This window comes from Heliconius melpomene, chromosome 20, assembly GCF_056956725.1.
Source record: "Heliconius melpomene rosina isolate 202511_hmr_F chromosome 20, ASM5695672v1, whole genome shotgun sequence".
Lineage (NCBI taxonomy): Eukaryota > Metazoa > Arthropoda > Insecta > Lepidoptera > Nymphalidae > Heliconius > Heliconius melpomene.
Genome location: NC_140408.1, coordinates 5719776 through 5738293, shown reverse-complemented (window position 1 = coordinate 5738293; position 18518 = coordinate 5719776). Strand labels below are relative to the sequence as shown.

General features: G+C 32.8%; 3 protein-coding genes across 4 annotated transcripts; 1 reads left to right on the top strand and 2 right to left on the bottom strand.

The window, feature by feature from the left end:
- Nucleotides 1–12: 12 nt before the first annotated feature.
- LOC146527703 (lanC-like protein 2) lies at nucleotides 13–9829 on the bottom strand. 2 transcript variants are annotated; one of them, XM_085204242.1, is made up of 9 exons: nucleotides 9578–9825; nucleotides 9377–9506; nucleotides 8349–8531; nucleotides 8112–8269; nucleotides 7137–7275; nucleotides 6765–6905; nucleotides 6387–6572; nucleotides 6139–6285; nucleotides 13–5763 (listed from the first exon to the last, which is right to left on the bottom strand). In XM_085204242.1, the coding sequence occupies exons 3-9, from the start codon at nucleotides 8460–8462 to the stop codon at nucleotides 5581–5583; spliced, it is 1068 nt and encodes a 355-aa protein (XP_085060368.1). In that variant the 5' UTR covers nucleotides 8463–8531; nucleotides 9377–9506; nucleotides 9578–9825; the 3' UTR covers nucleotides 13–5580. The 2 variants fall into 2 exon arrangements, with proteins under 2 accessions (XP_085060368.1, XP_085060367.1); XM_085204241.1 differs by lacking the exon at nucleotides 9377–9506 and having other exon boundaries at nucleotides 9578–9829.
- Nucleotides 9830–11017: 1188 nt separating this feature from the next.
- LOC146527702 (uncharacterized) lies at nucleotides 11018–15004 on the top strand. The gene is made up of 6 exons (XM_085204244.1): nucleotides 11018–11337; nucleotides 11677–11911; nucleotides 11988–12147; nucleotides 12239–12349; nucleotides 13870–14028; nucleotides 14505–15004. Exons 1-6 carry the CDS (start codon nucleotides 11162–11164, stop codon nucleotides 14714–14716), a joined length of 1053 nt encoding a protein of 350 aa, XP_085060370.1. The 5' UTR covers nucleotides 11018–11161; the 3' UTR covers nucleotides 14717–15004.
- On the bottom strand, nucleotides 13556–18518 carry LOC146527701 (lys-63-specific deubiquitinase BRCC36-like). Its single transcript, XM_085204257.1, has 6 exons — nucleotides 18263–18518; nucleotides 17934–18144; nucleotides 17507–17604; nucleotides 16771–16881; nucleotides 15871–16017; nucleotides 13556–14936 (listed from the first exon to the last, which is right to left on the bottom strand). The coding sequence occupies exons 1-6, from the start codon at nucleotides 18362–18364 to the stop codon at nucleotides 14823–14825; spliced, it is 783 nt and encodes a 260-aa protein (XP_085060383.1). The 5' UTR covers nucleotides 18365–18518; the 3' UTR covers nucleotides 13556–14822.

Here is an 18518-nt window from a genome sequence, read left to right as displayed (position 1 = left end):
AAACATTCGTAATGATAATTTAACAATTTATTTTCAGAATATTTAAACTAACGATTATTTTAGATTTATTATGCATAAAAAGATAAATCGATTTTATCGTCATCTTTATATTTGAGTTAGTTAATTTTGTAGCTGACAGAACTTGGAAATAAGTATCTACGAAATAAAATTGGCAATAATGTAAATAACAAATTAATTTGACTGTCCCTTATTCGAAGCTTATTAAACGAGATAGGCACTACGTTTCCCGCCTGTACTTCCTTCTTAGGCCACGCCTTTTTCCCCTGACGTCACTTCCACTTGGCAGCCCCTTCTTTTTGACAGCCGTGTGTAAAAATATTCATTGGCGTTTTATTTTCCCGCCGAGTCGGTCGTCATCCGAGTTACGTATTCCGACTCTTCAAAGATATTATACAAGTAAGTTTTTACATTATTATAATAATGTATATTTTTTCTTTTCATTTCACATTTCATTTATTAAATGTTTAGTTGAATAGTGAAATTATATGGCTAAGTAGGCCGATATAATTTGTTAATCTACCTTCACATTTTTTAATTTTATATTTTATTAACGTTTTACTTTCGTAAATGTTAACGGTTTTGTTTCATGTGACTAATTGATAAATTTAATAAAAGTTAATGGTTCTCTCATCTTTTTCGGAGGATAGTGTTTCTTTTTTGTGTATTGGAATTTAGCATGGAAAACAATGTAGTGTCCGTGGTTCCGGGAACTTCTTCCTCACCGAATCAGCAGTGGCGGAGGTCCTTAAGTTCAAGTAGTTCTTCGTCGTCAAATGATTCGAAGAGTAAACACCGTAGAAATATAAAGAATAGAATGTGGAAAGATCGTGTTCCAAAGAAATCGCCATTGTCACGTGAGTGCTGATTTTAAGTGAGTGCAGATTTTAATGATCGTGTCACATCGCTTATGGCAAGGTACGCTTATACTGTATCGATGATGAGATCGTTCATGATAATTCTGGAAGATCTGTTAATTGTAGGAAAGATTTGACTCTCCCTTTTGAAATTCTTTAATTCCTAAGGCTTCAACGGCCTTCAATGCTTATTGATCATCCACATTTGGATAAAGATGATTGGTCTGATGTCAGATACGCGGACTGTCAATAAATTGTACAATTTTTCTCCGGGCTTTACGGAACTTGAAACAGGTTCTTATGAAACCCCTCGGAATCTCAATCACGTCGACAAGACATATGCTGTCTTAACCATGTATATATTTTAAGCAAATGGAAGCTTTACAAAATGGTTTACGGGATCTACTGTCGTGGGCGAAAGATTGCGTCCTGTCGAACTATGACGTTTAAATAAGCGCTCTTTGATCATCTGGCGTTTTTCATAAAAGCTCCACAGATCTAATTCAATTAATCTGTGGCCGTCGGCTGAGGATTTGGCTGCTAAATCCGGTCTTCGCAAGGTTCCTTCGTCAGCTACTAATTTTTTCAGCGCAGAAAAGTTTACTGTAGTTTAGAACGTGCTGGTGGAATTAAGAAGTGTTTCTGGCCTGTCCAGAAAACAAATGTGACTTCTGCCTCGCAGGCAGTTCTAAAAAAGTCACACGGCCCCTCGCAGGGGCCCAATCGAAATTTTAAGCCCTCGCAGGGTTCAGCTTGGTGTAACCGCAGTTACCCGCGTCCGCATTGCCCTCATGCAGCCTGCCCAGAAAACAAATGTGACTTCTGCCTCGAAGGCAGCTCTAAAAAGTCACACGGCCCCTTGCAGGGGCTCAATCGAAATTTTTAGCTCTCGCAGGGTTTAGCTTGGTGTAACCGCAGTTACCCGCATCCACATTGCTCTCATGCAGCCCCTCCGCAAGGTGATTGTCAAGTTACCAGCTACATGCTACCTTGTTGCTCATTTCAATTCGGCCGCACCGAATAATCGCAATTTTCAAAGTTGTTATAAGGGAAGTTCCCTTCGACAAAACACGAGACAACGTGATCAAGGTAAGGTTGGACAAAAACGACCGTTATCACCGTCTCCTCAAAGTAAAGACAATAAAAGTCTGAGTTTCTGACTTAGTTTCTGGCGTACTGTCGAGATCAATGAGCTTGTCTAGGGGCTCCGAACCTAGTCCTAAAAATAATATTGAGGTATCGCATACCTTTCAATCTAAAGCCACCTCTGGTGTACCTCGGTACCGTCAATTCAAAATGACACGTGCCCGAATCAATTAACATGATTCAGATCATAAGCAAGATAAAAGCGCTCTCCAAGCTTTCTATCATCAATGTTTCTGGTTCCAAAAGCAACGGCTCATATCGACCAATTTTCATTTTAAAGGCTTTAAGACAATATGTCATGACGCGCTATTTCAAGCTCGTAAATGTTCAGCGCATATGAGATTTGATACAACCGAAACCTATTTTCACCTTCCTATTGGGTAAAGTCACACGAGATTTCTGCGTCTCTATTATACCGAGGATCCCCTGGAGATGACCTGCTTATCATTCGGGCTGAGTATGGCTCCACAAACGTTTGCAGCAATAACGAATTGGATGACTCGAAATTCTCAGAGAGCAAGCAATAAGAATTATCGTCTACTGGGCGATTTTCTGTCAGCCAACCAGGACAAAAACATCCTCTCCACATCCAGGAGCATGTGCAGAAAATGATAGTTTTTCTAAAGAAACTAGGATGGGTGATAAATTTCGAAAAATCGTCCAAGGTTGCAGAGAGGAGCTTAGTGTTTTTGGGGATTCATTGGAATCCCTGGACAAACAAAGTGTCTATCTGCAGACAAATTACCCCTTTAGTATCAGCAATAAACGAAGTGTTGACGGATCAACGAACAAGCCTCAGAAATCTTCAAAGGTTTGTTAGCCAGTTTGTCGGGATTCTTAATTTTGCCAGTTTGTCGAGATTTCTCAATTTTGCCAGTACCCAGGGGCAAGCTCAACTATCGCGCACTTCTGAAATTCTTGAGCAAAATTTTTGGCTATGAACTAAAATACTTCGCGCTATTCCTTTGACTGGAATGGAAAATCTGCTTTGGTGGCTACAAAATTGCAGGCGGTCAACATTTATTCATTTCGATTCACCCCTTCATTTTCTCACTACCGATGTGTTGGATGTGGCATTGGGAGCCTGCCTAAATAATATAACTCTTGCCGGCTTATGGTTACAAACAGAGCGCCGTCTCCATTGCAATCAAAAAGAAAAGGAACGCAGTACTGTTCTCATTCAGATCTGTGATAGCGCATCTACGTCATGCAGGGGGAACAAAATTAGAATCTCTCATGAATCTAACATGGTGAATATCTAGAATAAGAAACACCCGATGTGTTTCTGATTCTAGATATTCACCAGATGCATATGCATTTGGTGATTATCTTTCTTATATTCACCAGAATGAATATCTTCATATGAAAGCATTTTATATTCCTAAAATTTATAACAATCACGCTGATGGATTATCAAGGCTGCAAGAGAGACCCGAGTGGCAATTGACACACGATTGCACGGACAGAATTTTCATAAATGGGGAATTTCATTTATAGACCTGTTCGCATTCAGTCGAGCTCATGTAGTGACTAATTACGTCTCACTGGATCTAAACGTCGATCAGGCTTGGTGTGCTTTTCATGAGGCGTTTTTCCCGGACTTGGAACTTCAATCTAGCGTAGTTATCCCACCGTTTTTCTTATTCCCAAGATACTGTGTCATCTAACCAGGCTCATGGAATCTATCTTTTTATAGTCCCTCGCCGGAGACGGATATCTTGGCACCCGGATGTCAAAGCTCATTCCCTAGCAGGACCATGCATGATTCCTCGCCTGGAAAAAGTTCTCGTAGACATGATCACAAGCTTACCTCCTCCGAAATTGTTCGAAATGACAATGGAGGTCTGATAGTGTGGCGGTCTGCGGCACTAGATGGAAGGAACTTTAACCAGTTGAAGTTTCTGAGGAAATCTTGGCGTTCATCAACACGTAAGGTCTATCATATCGCGTGGAAACGATAAGATTTCTTAGTGTAGATCTTACAAAATAAATCACCTTAAGTTTTGCTTAAGTTAGTGAATTTGCTAGTTTTTTTGTCAGATCTACATCATTAATCTTCAAATTATCATATACTTCTGTTTTGCTTCATAAATCGCATCCGAATTCATCATTTCAATTCATCCGAATTTATCAGGTCAACTTAGTTCCCATGAACTTGTAAAGCACATTTTGAAATCAATAGCGCGTGTAAGCTATCAGTCATATGAAGGCCCCAATTTGAAATAGAGACAAAACTAATGTTTTCCAAGTGCAAAGACATACAGCTGCTCTGCTATTACTTTGTTCAGGAGGAAGAATTCATGACTTGACTTTGTTAACAGTAGGTTCAGACAATTACACCCTTGACGATAATTCTATAGTTTTTTGGCCACCATTTGAGTCAAATCCGATTCTATTACGTGTCTGTACGTAATAAATCTGTAGTCAGGATGTAAATTATTGGCTAATAAGGAAAATGAGAAAATGGACCCCGTTTTCTAGAAAAAATTAACAAAATCATTACTTGAACATCGGAGAAGGCAATCGTTTAACCTTTTTATCAATATTGGAGGTGAGCCCAGACCCGCGTCACGTACATTAATAGGCGGTTAGGTCAAATCCTTGTTTAAGGATGCGGGAGTGTCAGCTATCTCCGAAAGCATTAGATCTGCAGTTGTTTCAAAAAATTGGTTTGACAATTGAACCGTCAACGAAATTCTAGCTTAAGGAAATTTGCGATCTAATAGTACTTTTCATAGTATTATTTGCGATTGAAAAATCTAATCATAAATACAGAATCAGTGACACAATTGTTTGATCCTATCGTGTGATTGATAAATTTAGGTGATTTATTGCCTGAATAATTATGTTTATTATATTTTGATGATAAATGTATGAATAATTGTAATAAAAAATTCTCATTAAAATGAGAAAGCAATATCTAGTTATACTTTTATAATAACAATTTTTCTTTTTATTTATTTCTCATAAAATTTGCTTTCACTCTAAAGTAAGAGTTCAATGTTTGTGATTTCATATAAAAGTAGATTTGTTAGAATACGCCTTATGACATTTTCTAGTTTATATTGCATTCAATATACCTATACTATGTACTACTCTAGTATTACAGTCTTCAAGTGATCTATACTGCTATCACATTGGCGTTCGTCACTTCCACCAGGCGATCACAAACACGTCTCATTTAATAAGCTTCGAATAAGGGACAGTCAAATTAATAGCAGCGTTTTACCTGAAATAAAACGTTTATTAATTTACTTACCTTATTCGAAGCTTACGATTAATCGCTACCTGGTGTTTACTAAAACGCAATGAATATTTTTACACACGGCTGTCAAAAGGAAGGGGCTGCCAAGTGGAAGTGACGTCAGGGGAAAAAGGCGTGGCCTAAGAAGGAAGTACAGGCGGGAAACGTAGTGCCTATCTCGTTTAATAAGCTTCGAATAAGGTAAGTAAATTAATAAACGTTTTATTTCAGGTAAAACGCTGCTATTATGTTTTATCTTATATGTATTAATTTTCATAACTATTGTTATTAAAATTATATACTCGAAATGTAAAATTACAAGCACATAGCTGGAAATTTGGCATTTAAAGGCTGCAAAATGTCCTCTGCTAAATACAAGCGGCCGAGTAATCCCTCAAACAAGGAAGCCGGTCGGTCCGGTCGATGCATTTCCGTGCCGGGACGCTCCGCCATACACCACTCCATGAAATAGCATGCACGATACAAATAAACTGGACTCTAAAAGTAAATAAAAATATTTTACTTCTAAAATTGAGTCCCTCTTGGCGCAGGGACACAAGCGTGCGAGTGTAAACACGATGGTGATGGATTGTCATTCGGAAGAACAAAATATTTAATATTTTCGCTCTTGTAACAAGGCAAAGCGCGGTGTACCGCTACTCAATGCTTCAAGTATTCGTCGGACATTGAGCAACGGAAGTGTCTTGACACTAGGATCCCAGTGTATGTGCAGAATACATGCTGTTCTAATATAATAATTTCTTGGAAATATTTATTTGCTAATCTTGTAAGACTGCAAGATCTGACGATGACGGTTTTTGTATTATAATATTGTGTAGGTATATGATATGCAACATATGCAAACAAATTTACCTTAGTAGTTTGATAAAGTTCTAAAAACGCGTAAGCATTGCCACTCACACCGTGGCATATACTGTAGCCTTTGCTACATAATCCTCTTTGCCATATCACTTCTCCACATTTTTCAGCAATTTTAAGATACTTTTCCTTATTGAATACCTGTTAAAGATGGAAGAAATATCAATAAAGCTATTGTTTTATTCTTGCATGCACATTATAAACTATGATAGCATAGTTTTTTAATTGTGTATAAACCATACCTGATATGCTAACAAACATAGGGGCACAAACCCTGGTGCTCCATGACACCATTGGACAAGTCGGTCACGTGATTTACTTTCAAGAGACGATGGAAAGTTTCCACTAGGAAATTGTAGATTCATCAACCAATCCAATGTAGGTTTTATATAATTTTCCAAATCGCTAGATTTTATATAAACTCTTGCCTGAAAAAAAAAATGAAATATTTGCCATTGCCAGTTGAGGATTATAAATTCAATAGTTGAGTATATATTAAATTGACGCGCTATTCAAAATTGTGAGTTTAACTCTTGCCATCTACCAAATTCTATTAAAAAAATGCTTTAAATTGTTATTGTTAAACGAGATGAAAAAACGATAACATTTAAATAATTTACTTGCAATAAAATATACAGAATCCCTGCTACTCCGTGTGCCGCTCCCAGGTAAGTCTTTTCATGCCATTGCCACATAAGAGGACAATCGCATTTCATTCGAAATGCGAGATCTTTTCCAGATTTTAAAATAGCAGAAATTACCTAAATACAGAAAATGAATACATATCTGATTAAAAAACAAGATAACATTGAAGAAATAATTAAATCACAAAACGAAAAAGAAATAAAACAGTGAAGTTAGTTTTTGCAATTTACTTCAAAGTGCCTTGTGTCCTATAAACACTATTGATATTATGTATCAACAAATAAATTCTTGTGAGATCATGTAGACTTTATTATTTAAATACTGTGAGTACAGGATAATAATCATACCTTTTCTATAACATCTGCAGGAATAACATCGTTTTTGGCTGTGTACTTATTTACAAATAGTAATGCATAAAGGTAACCAGCTTTTCCATATAGCATTTCATCAGGTGAATCATTTAGTAATGTTTGTAAATTTATTAACCTACGGGAAAAAACTGTTTTTTAAATTAATGTCTCATATTCATTAATTTACGACATTCGGGAAGTGTCTGACAGAAACGTTTTAACAGAAACCGAATTAAGAGATGCAGAATTGAAATTTGTCTCGAAAACAAAATATAATAACAAATATTCTTATAAAGCATTTGATCGTTCATTTCCTTGAATGGGAATCAAACTAACAACCTGTGGCGCCACGCCCACAGTATGTTGATCTACACATTTACAAATAACAAGCAGTTTGAAAGTGATTCAATATATGAATGAATATTAGTGTTACTCTATAAATATTTTATTATTTAGGGTCATTTTAGTGCAATAAATAATGGTTGTGGGTTTGATCCTAATTCCAACTCAGGTGAATAAATTATTTTCATTTCTCCACTGTGGTATACAGTGTTTTTGTCATTACCACTTTAAATGAAACCAATTTTAAATATTCTATTATAGCCTAATACAAATTAAAAAAAATACCAAATATAATTAATAAAATTATCGTCGTAAAATAAAACGCCATTTGTTAAGGACGACGCACGCACACATAAACCTATCAAAGGGACACCGCAGCATACGCCTCATTCCGAAATCGAGTCGTAGGGATTAGCGATAAAGTTCAAAGTTGTTTAATCTTTAGTAGTATTTTTGCAGTAGTGTTTACGTCATTGGTTAACTGCGTCACACGTTATATAGCATGGATAAACATCGTGAAATTAAAAAAATCCTACTTCTAAACTGTTCACTTATCTTAATTATTTTTGATGGATCCATCATAATTAAAATAAATTAAAAACACATAAAACATTTCAAGTTTACCATTACCTTTTAGTCAAGTGTTCATACTCAGGTAAGTCAGGTGGTCTTTGGTTGCCAAGTCTATAGGATATTACAGCTGCTATGGCAAGAGGCCCAGCATCACCACACAAAAAACTTATACGACGAGCTTTTAAGTTATTAATATCCACATAAGTCAAGGACCTCTGTGAATAACATTTACATATTTATGATTTCACATAATATAGATTTTTTATTGATGTAGTTCCAAAAATAATAGGATACCTGTAATGTATCTATACATATATGACTTTTTTTCAAAGAATTCATCAAGTAGAATAAAGCCAATCCAGTTGAACCAGTGTACACAGTTCCATCATAAAAAATGTCTTTTTTCATATCATTAACCAGGAATAGTATATTTGTATTCTTGAAATTAATAACTTTTTGTTGGAATTGATTTGATAACTAAAACCATTAAACTTTAACTTTAACCATTAACATTAATTTATTTCATTATGCTTGTCTTAAAATACAATTAAAAGTTCCTTTTTGTATATTAAGTACATCTTGCTTTCCCCACTGTCATCAACTTATCTGTGGGTAATGTGTAATAGTGGTGTGTTACCCTCATGCTTTTTTAAATATATTTCTTAAAGTACTTCTACTACTCATTTACTTTATATATTTTTTGACATTGTTATGTCACTACTTCTCTCAATGTGCCTAAACCACCTGAGCACTTTCTTTTTTATTCCTACTGTGATTTTCCCAATCGCATCTTCACAGCATTAATCTTTCTTTCATTCTTAGATCTACATTCAGACACTAAAACACATGTTAGGCTGACACGCCTGTTAGCATGCTGGCATCAGGCACTGCGTTATATTGGGCCAAACATGCAGATAGCCTGATGTTTCACTTTCTCATCAAAGCATCAGTAAATATGATACTGAATGTAAAATACCTTTCAACAAACATTTCATATCTTTTGGCTATACTAAACATACTTCCCAGATATAATCTTTTTTTTTCGAGGCTGTCATTGCTCAAAGGCATTAGCGTGCGACGGTTGTGGGTTCAATTAGCACTCAGGGGAATAAAATATTTAATACTTTCATTTCTTCGCCCTGGTAACAAGGCAATTCCGCCATTCAACATGCAATGCTTGAAGAATTCGGCGGAAAGTGGGGAACGAAACGGAAGTGTCTTGATGGGAGGTTCCCAGGTTGCCTCTGCCATGTGCAAGCCCCTGATTTGCACAGGATTCAGTGTGAAGCTAAAAAAAAAGATATATTCTTATCTACACATACTTATCGTAAGAATTTCTATATTAAAACATATAGCCTGACTACAGACCATTAAAAAATAATCAAACATTAGTCACAAGTTAAATATTTTTATAATTTAATTTAACTTTAAATCTTTATCCATCATGTTATTCTGCAAGAATATGATATTTTTTAAACATTCCGTCCGTATTAATAAAATTATTATTTATGACCAAACAATACCGCATCTTTAGAGACGTTTAGAATATCGGTCGAAGCATCAGAAGATTTTATTATTGGGTTTTCAAAGTAACCCGTCGAACTCATGTTTGCACTTTACACAATTTACATAAAGAATAAAATAATATACAAAGATAAAATGTTATATTATTTTGAAAATACTAAATAGTAAATAGTTTTTAAAATAAATAAAAAGTCTTTTTTTAACTGATGGACATTGGACATGGACGTATGTCGTTTTAGACAGTACTCAACTCAACTTATGGTATGCTTAGACGCTTGCCAAGCCGCAAGCCAGGAAGAGTCTAAACCACAGAACACATTTACATTTATTTATGGTCTAAACAAGCACTATTATACCGCGATTACACGCTTGTATAGTTTATACTACATATTTTTATTTATAAATAGAATCGATAGATATATGGCTCGGCATCCCTCACAAACTCAACCAAACCTTCAAAAACGTATGGCTTCTATCTACGCTTGTGAGCGCTTTAGTATTTTCTTGACATGCAAGTTAGGCTCAACGTATTTATTTATTCCAAAAAAATAAAGGAAGCTTAAAATTCGGAAGAAAAACTTAAAGAGGAAACTACCCAATAGGTTTTGAATACACGGCGAGTTTCATACAAAATGCAGCAAAATCGATGTATAAATACAAGTATCTTTCGCTTGCTTTGATTAAAATTAAAAGCAGTGGCGTAGTGATAGGAAGGGGCCATGAAGGGTCATCATGCCCCAGACGCTACTCCTAAAGGGTCACCGAATGGTCTGCAAAATTATTTATATATATGTATACATACTTTTTGCGCCTTACTATAATTTCCTGCATAAGTCCTGCACTTTTAATGGTTGCCTGTAAGAGATGACTTGCAGTGATAAGACCGCCATTGCACATGTTAATTTTAAGTATTTGATAAAATACAAAAATGCATCTGATTTAATTATGTAAGGACCATTCATTTAAAGCTAAACTTGAGCCTATGACTATATTCATTTTTAAATTGGCAGTATATTTTACATATGAAATTATGAGTTCGTCTGGGGGGCACTGAAAAAGTATTTTACCCCGGGCGACAGTTGAGCTCGCTACTTCACGAATTAAGAGCTTGATTTTATCTAGAGTTCGAAGACCTGTATAATTGATATTCTTTTCAGCCTGGTACCTCCAGCCAATCTCAACATAAATGGTCTTTACAGACGTACAACAAGGTGATCCTATAAAAGTTCTGTTTATACACACTCTAACTCTAAAAAAGGAATAATTAAAAAAATACTAAATTAGTATACTAATTTAGTAAGTTAATTATATAATTTGCTTTACAAAATTTCTTAGTATTAAAGAATAAGCATGAATATTTTGAGTTTCTGAGAACTATTCTAACAGTGAGTTTTAGATTATTATATATACAACCATAGACAAGCTGAATTAAAACGGCAGTCAATGTCAAGTGTCATTTTCAATAAAAAAATATTAATTATCATTATTTACTTTTTACTTTCCTAAATTCAATAAATATATAAGATTTAAGCTCTACATTACGAACAGTATTTTTTAAAGATTTTATTATATAGTAATACATAATGTTTGCTTCTATAAAATCATTTTTCAAATGGAATTTATCTAAAAATAATGGAGACAAAAAAAATACATCATCTTTGTTATTTGTGATATTTGTAAATATACTTGAAGATGTTCTATTCTGGAAAAAAATGTGGCTTTCTTTGTTATTTTTTATATTATTTAATATTTTATTTTTGTAAGTATTGACTTATTATTTATAAATGTAATGTGTATTATATGTAAAGGCCAGTCGTAGCATAGGGGAGCAAATGTGTGAATAAAGTAAATCATTCCCACTTGAGAAAATGAAATATTATTTATATGTATTTTTTATTTCTTTACTGTCCAGGCAAAGTGCGACATTAAGTTCCGCTACTCAATACGCATAGCCTTCAGAATACCGCGGAAAGTGGGGAAGGAAATGTCCTAACACTAGGTACCCTCTGCCTACCCTGCAGTGCGTGAGATACAGAATGTAGCTGATTTCATTTTATATATAAGTGTACTATATCATATTTCTTTTTATATGTTTCAGCTTCTGCGTTTATCAAGAGTTGAATTTGTTACAATTTATTTTTGGATTTTATATGATAATAGTTATTGCTGATGCATTTGAAACATGGCTTAAGTATAAACATCGAACATCATGTCTTAAAAGATTAATTAGTCACGATAATATTAAAATTAAATCAGTAATTTGTAAAATACAGACATGGGTTACTAAATTGCAAATGGGCTTTATTTATCTACGAGATAGAAACCACACCAAAGTAAGTAGTTTACCATGCTTAAACTTATTATTAATTGTTTTTATATTGATAATTGTATATAATTTTAAATTTTCAGGCATTTTTGTTACTACAAATTATATTAAGTGTCATGCTATTTATTGGGAAGTATATGAATGGATATACTTTAATATATATTTTATGTACAGCATTATTTTTCATTGATAAACTCATACCTCCTTTAATAAAAATTTTAAGAAAAGTTCAACAAAGTGCAGGTAATAAAAAAAATTGCATTATCAAAATGTATTAATACATTACTGCTCATTTTCACATTATTTGAAATATATATTAAATATTTATTTGCAGAGTCTGAATATGAACTTGAAGGTCTAGTCCCAGAAGAATCTGAAGTTAACTTACAGTTATTATCTATAGAATTAGAGCAAAAACCTGTGATTGATGAAAAACAGAGTCTAGGTAAATAATTTTAAAATAGTCATTCATCACCATCAGACTGATATTATTGTAGTAGCACTTTACACCTTTTTTTCCCAATGCATATTATTTGCCATTGGTCTCATAAAAGTTTCATTCAGTTTGGCCCAGTAGTTTTTATTTTATGAGCATTTTTGTTAATATAAAATCACAATGAAAATTAAATTAATGAATTACACAAATGCAATACTTTGTTTATATATACCGATTCCTCAAAGAGTTTTGAACTGATTTGCATGATTCTTTTTATTTGATGGGCTACTTGTCATTTGATGGCTCTCATGTCCTGCATCACGACATCCAACCAGCGCTTCCTTGGGGGTCTGGAAGGTCTCACTCCAGGAAATAATATATCAAGGCACTTGCATCCGACATAGTTCTTAGGCCGGCGCGTAACGAGGCCAAACCATCTCAGGCGACGCTGAGATGGTATGGATGGTGATAACTAGTTATTTATAATATTAAATTTTATTCAATGCATCTGAGCTTTGGACTATGCAAATGAACTGACAATCTTTAAAATCCACAAAAAATTTGATGACATTACTTTATGTTAATAGTAAAAGTAGTCCATATTTAAATTTAAATTAATTAACATATAAGGCTAAATTACGGTTAATTTAATCAACTTATATTAAAAAATATACACAAAACATACATTCAACAATAAATTTACAATATTTTTTTTTTGAAAAATAGATAAATAAATAGTCAGGACTCATTATAATTTTAAAGAATAAGTCCTGACTGACCTGTCTATTTTCATAAAATTAATTTTTTCTTTATAAATAAGTATTATGCCATCCCATGGCTCTTTGCCTCGACACCAGAGCGAAGAAATAGAAATATAAATGTAAATAAATATTTCACTTCCTGTTGTTTCATCAAAGCCTTCCACAACTGTTCACATCATCATTGTTGTGACATCTTCACTAGATGTCGTGTGGCCTTAGAAGTGGCAGTGTTTTCTATAAAATGTCTAATAATGATGACTTTAAATGTTTGAAAATCATGTTCTTAAATTACTTAACCAATGTCTCAATTCTAAATGATACGTAAAAAGATTAGTTCACACTTTGTATCAAATCCGAGCAGTATTTGAGGTTTTATATAAAGTAGAACCATTGCTCAGATTACTTTTTACTCAAAGGAAACAACACATGGGAATATAGAAAAAAAAAACATATGTTATCAATTATTTTGCTCATTCAGTTTACTTTCAATAGTTATTATTATTATTATTACTTTATTTGTACACCACAATAGAAACAAACATACACATACATATTAAATACAAAATGTACAAAAGGCGGTCTAATGGCTAAGCAGCCATTTCTTCTAGACAACCTTTACAGTGAAAAGAAACTATCATAGTTATGAACAGGAAGAAATATAGTTGTATATTTCTGTTTCCGTTTTTTTTTAAATATTATTTTACATATTATATATATTTAAATATAATTTTCCCTAATACAAAGTTTAAGGATTTGTAATTATCATAGATTATTGGAAACCTGATGATTTACCTCTAGAAGAAGAAGCAAGTGATAGTTCAGACAACAGCAGTTCACTAGTAACTAATTTGTCAACAGAAAGATTGCAAACTCTTTCCAAAGATGTTGATATCACAGACTCAAGTGAAGATGAATACATCCCTGAAGGTAATCATAATAAATTCACAATAAAATCAAATGTTAATATCTTAATTTTTTACATTTTTGTGTTAGTTATTTTTCACTTAGGAAGACAAAAATACTCTTTAATAAATCAAAACATTTTTAATGTAGCAGGTTTTCAACCTAAACCTCTTGTAAACCTAAATGCTCTGACCACTAAGCCATTAAGCCATACATTCTCACTGAGCTACTTTGAAATGTTTATACGCTTGTTACATTTGATAACACTACATATTCATTCAAATAATTTTATGCACAAAATAAAACAGTTTTCTGTTACTTTAAAGTATCTAAGTAAAATAAAATTTGTACAGTTGTATACTTTTATTTTTCATTAGCTTCACACTGTATTCGGCACATTGCAGTGTAGGCAGATGGAACCTGGATATTTGTTGTTATGACGCTCCATTCCCATAAAATTTTATTTTAATTTATAGAAGTGATTTTTTTTGATATTACAGATCAACAAGCTGAGCCATATCAAACTTCTTTAGAAATACAATCCACTGGGAGCTGGAGTGGTGCAGCTTATAATGTTTTATCTAATATTGGAGGTGCTATGGCTAATATAGTATACAAAACACAAGATGACAAAGATAAAAGAAGAAAAAGAATTTCTAGTCTGGACTCATCAGATGGTTTTGAAATGATTGACAAAAATGAATTACAATAAGGGTACTTAATCCAAGATGAACCAAATAACATTGTAATAGTCTGCAATATAGAGTATAGTTTATTTGACATATCACATACATTACCTTAAATAAAATTATTCAACATTAGTTATTGTCCAATTTAGACATTAATTCTTTATGGTGTTTTTTTAATGCTTTCAACCGTATACTACTTAAAGTGTTTCTTGCAACAAGGGCTTCTAACATAGGCCGTGATATCTGAAATTTAATAGATTTAGTGTTGTTAAAAGATCTTAAAGATTTAAATAAAATCATAACTAAGAAAACGCATTTCTTTAAATAAAAATTCCCAATTTTCCATATAATTCCAAGTATTACTCCAATAGTAATTTGTAACAGATTTAGTAGTAACTTTTTCCTATAGTTCGATATGGGTTCTCGTAAGATGATAGATAATTTAAATTTAGGTAATTAAAATAATTTGGCCCATTGGGGCGCAGTGTCATTAAAGTGCGACCAAACGCGATGGTTGTGAGTTCGATTTCCATTCGGGGGAATGAAATATTTTCGGTATCTCTGGTAACGAGACAGAGGGCCGCGTTAAGTTTCGCACTCAACATGCCTCGAGAATTTGGCGGAAAGGATTGTTTTGTAAAATTCCTTCTGGAGATGGGCGTTAACAACTACAACACAGTTCTTATCTAAACTTGTTATGGAACTTTAATTTTATGTATTACGCTTTTATGTTCCCATATTTATAAAAAAAAATTGAATGTGGTACACCAATTAGTATTTTTAATTTTTATGCTTCTATTATATATTTATTTCTACTTTACTTCCTTTCGTCTATAACATAATAGGATTTTTTTTCTATTTCTGGTCATGCCTTTTCCTACCTATAAAGGCACCCATGCCTGATAGGCAGATATAACCTAATGTTAAGGCCATCAGTGGACATTATGTGTAAAGTGCTGGTACTCAACGTCGCACCTTGTCTATGAGAGAGGGAAATTGAAAATAATTTAACATGAAAATAAGTCACTATTTTCCCCAAATGGGAATCTTAACCACAATCATTGTCTTCAATTAGATACATTCCCACTGCGACACAATGACCTTTTAGTTGAAAGGAGTTGTGAAATAACATAATAATATAATTAGTTGAGAATGATACCATGCATATAAAAATTACCTTTTCAACAATATGTCCTATAGCTATAGTTCTTACAGCTGCATTATGTTGCTTATTTATTATATCCTCTGTGTCAATTTCCCCTGCTTCGTTTTTGAAAGCTTCATCTTCCTCCTCTTTTAATATTGTTGGCAATTGTGTTAATATCTAACAAAAGCATATTACTTCATTAAATAAGATTTTATTTTGTAGTAAATAAATAGGAGAGGTGTATTCATTTAGAACATGTATTAATTCAGCTATACATATTTATCCATACTGATATGAAGACCATACTTACATAACTTTACTATTATTAACTTTAATGACAAATAGAAATTGAACATGAAAACACCATAAAAATCTTAAATTTTCTTAATTAGTTGACTCAATGTAAGGAAATATCAATAAAATCAAAAACAAAATATTATATTACAGTAGAAACTCGATTAACCAGACTAATTGTTGCTGTTAGTCATTCAGATAATCGAAAATCTTGATAATCGAATGTTTAAAGAAAAGCTGGTTTTGTGCATATGTAGCACAAAATTGTTACATGTGTATTAAAATCAAAAAATACATATCAACGAAAATCAAAGTTTATTAAGAAGTTAATTTTTTTCAACATATGATTTATACACAGGTTTCATTGTAGTAGGTTGTATAAAATAATTATTGCAGTTATATATAGTATAATCCGGATAATCGCACATCCATATAACTGAGGGCCAGATAATTGAGTTTCTACTGTACTATTAAAACAATATTCACTTGTGTATGCAAAATTTTATTATTAGTATTTTCTTCATCTACACACTTAATCATTCTCTGTGTTCAATGCTTCAGGTGTTGAGATACAATTTACAACAATCCCATTTACAAGCAGATGATGATTAATTAAAAATATTGTGTAATACTTACCTCAAAATTATTAATAGTAAGAGAATCATTATTATTTGTTATTTCTAGTTCGATTTCTCTCCGGCTTTGGTTTGAACCATCACTGATAGATTGAAAACATGTGATTTGAACCTTAAACAAAATCATAATTGGCTTACTTCAAGTAATTTTTGGTAACTTTATACAATGATTGTATGGACCGTCTACTCCAAAACTGAACTTACAAATAGTTATCACAATAATATAAAAATAACATAAGAAAAAATACAAATAAATAATATTTTTTTTCATAATAGAGCAATTACCACCTGTTTAATAGACATACTATTATATTGTATGTAAGTGAAAACATACAGAAATTTGGAGATTTTAAAATTCCAGTCCAGATCCAAATCCAGCAGAATCCGCCGAATTCTGGAGGCATTGCGTGCTGAGTGATGGAACTTAACGCCGCGCTTTGCCTCGACAACAGAGTCAAGAAATGAAATATAAATTTTAATAAATATTTCCTTTCCTCTAGTGTAGTTGTTCCACAACAAAGTTGATTTTGCAGTATATAGTTATATTAATCATATTATGATTATATTAACTTGTGGGGAATTGAGTGTCTTAACACTAGGTTCCCTCTGCCTACCCTGCCGTGTGCAGGATACAGCGTGAAGCTGATTAATTTAACTTTACTTATACATATATTGACGTTAGAGACTACATTAAAGTTTACTATAGACTAAATTTATATGAATAATATTTTTCTTACTGAAGGGGCTTTAGCTGTTTGATCTGTCAGAAATACAGCAAAAATTATCCCAACAAAGCTGGAATCCATTCTTTGGTACATACTTTGTGTAGCAAGATCTAAAAATAATTAGTTAAAAAGCTTTAACATATCTGACTTTTAACATATACAGTAAAATAACAGTATAGATTATAATTTCAAAATAATCACCATAAAATTAATTTAGCACCAATTATACTTTAGTGACTAACAAAAGTGCAATGGTTTTGAATTTCATTTCCACTGAGGAAAAAAACATTTTCTTTTCTACACTAGTCAAAAAAAAAACATGGTGTGTGTTCCAGCACTCAACAATATATATTAATATAATACTTTAGTGTCCATCTTTGGGGGCATTGAACCTATAGTTTCCCTCCTAGTATGCTAGTATATGTGAGATGTTTCATACCAACATGTGATGGCCATACAGTAATATGTGGATGAGAATGGTACCATCCAACCACTCTAAGTGGACGTCCTACTTCTGCTGCTAGTTCTTCTGCTCTTAAAGTAGCCTGCACAAGTTGCTCTTCAGAAATTTCAACTCGATCAGGTTTTTTATCCAGACGCCTTAATATAACCGATGATACTATGGAAACCAGGGTATTATTATTATGGACCTGGAACATTATAATGAGGTTAATGATAACAGTATTTTATTATAATGAAGATTTAAAAAAAATACGAATAAAAAAAATAAGCTAAAAAAATATATTGTTGAGTTAGTTGCATATATACCTCGCCAATCAATAGTCCCATTATTTCTTCTTTCTCAGTGGACAACGCATGCTGTATGCTCACTAAAGTAACATCAGTAGATAACAAGACCTTTTTTAACATTTTTATATTTCAGTTAAGAATAAGAATAAAATTCAATAAACCTTAAATTGAACTAATAGCAAAAATAGTTTCAAGTCCTCAAAAACACACAGAAATTGTTGTTTATTTACGTCTTTTACTATGTATATCTGACAACAATTTGACAATGACAATA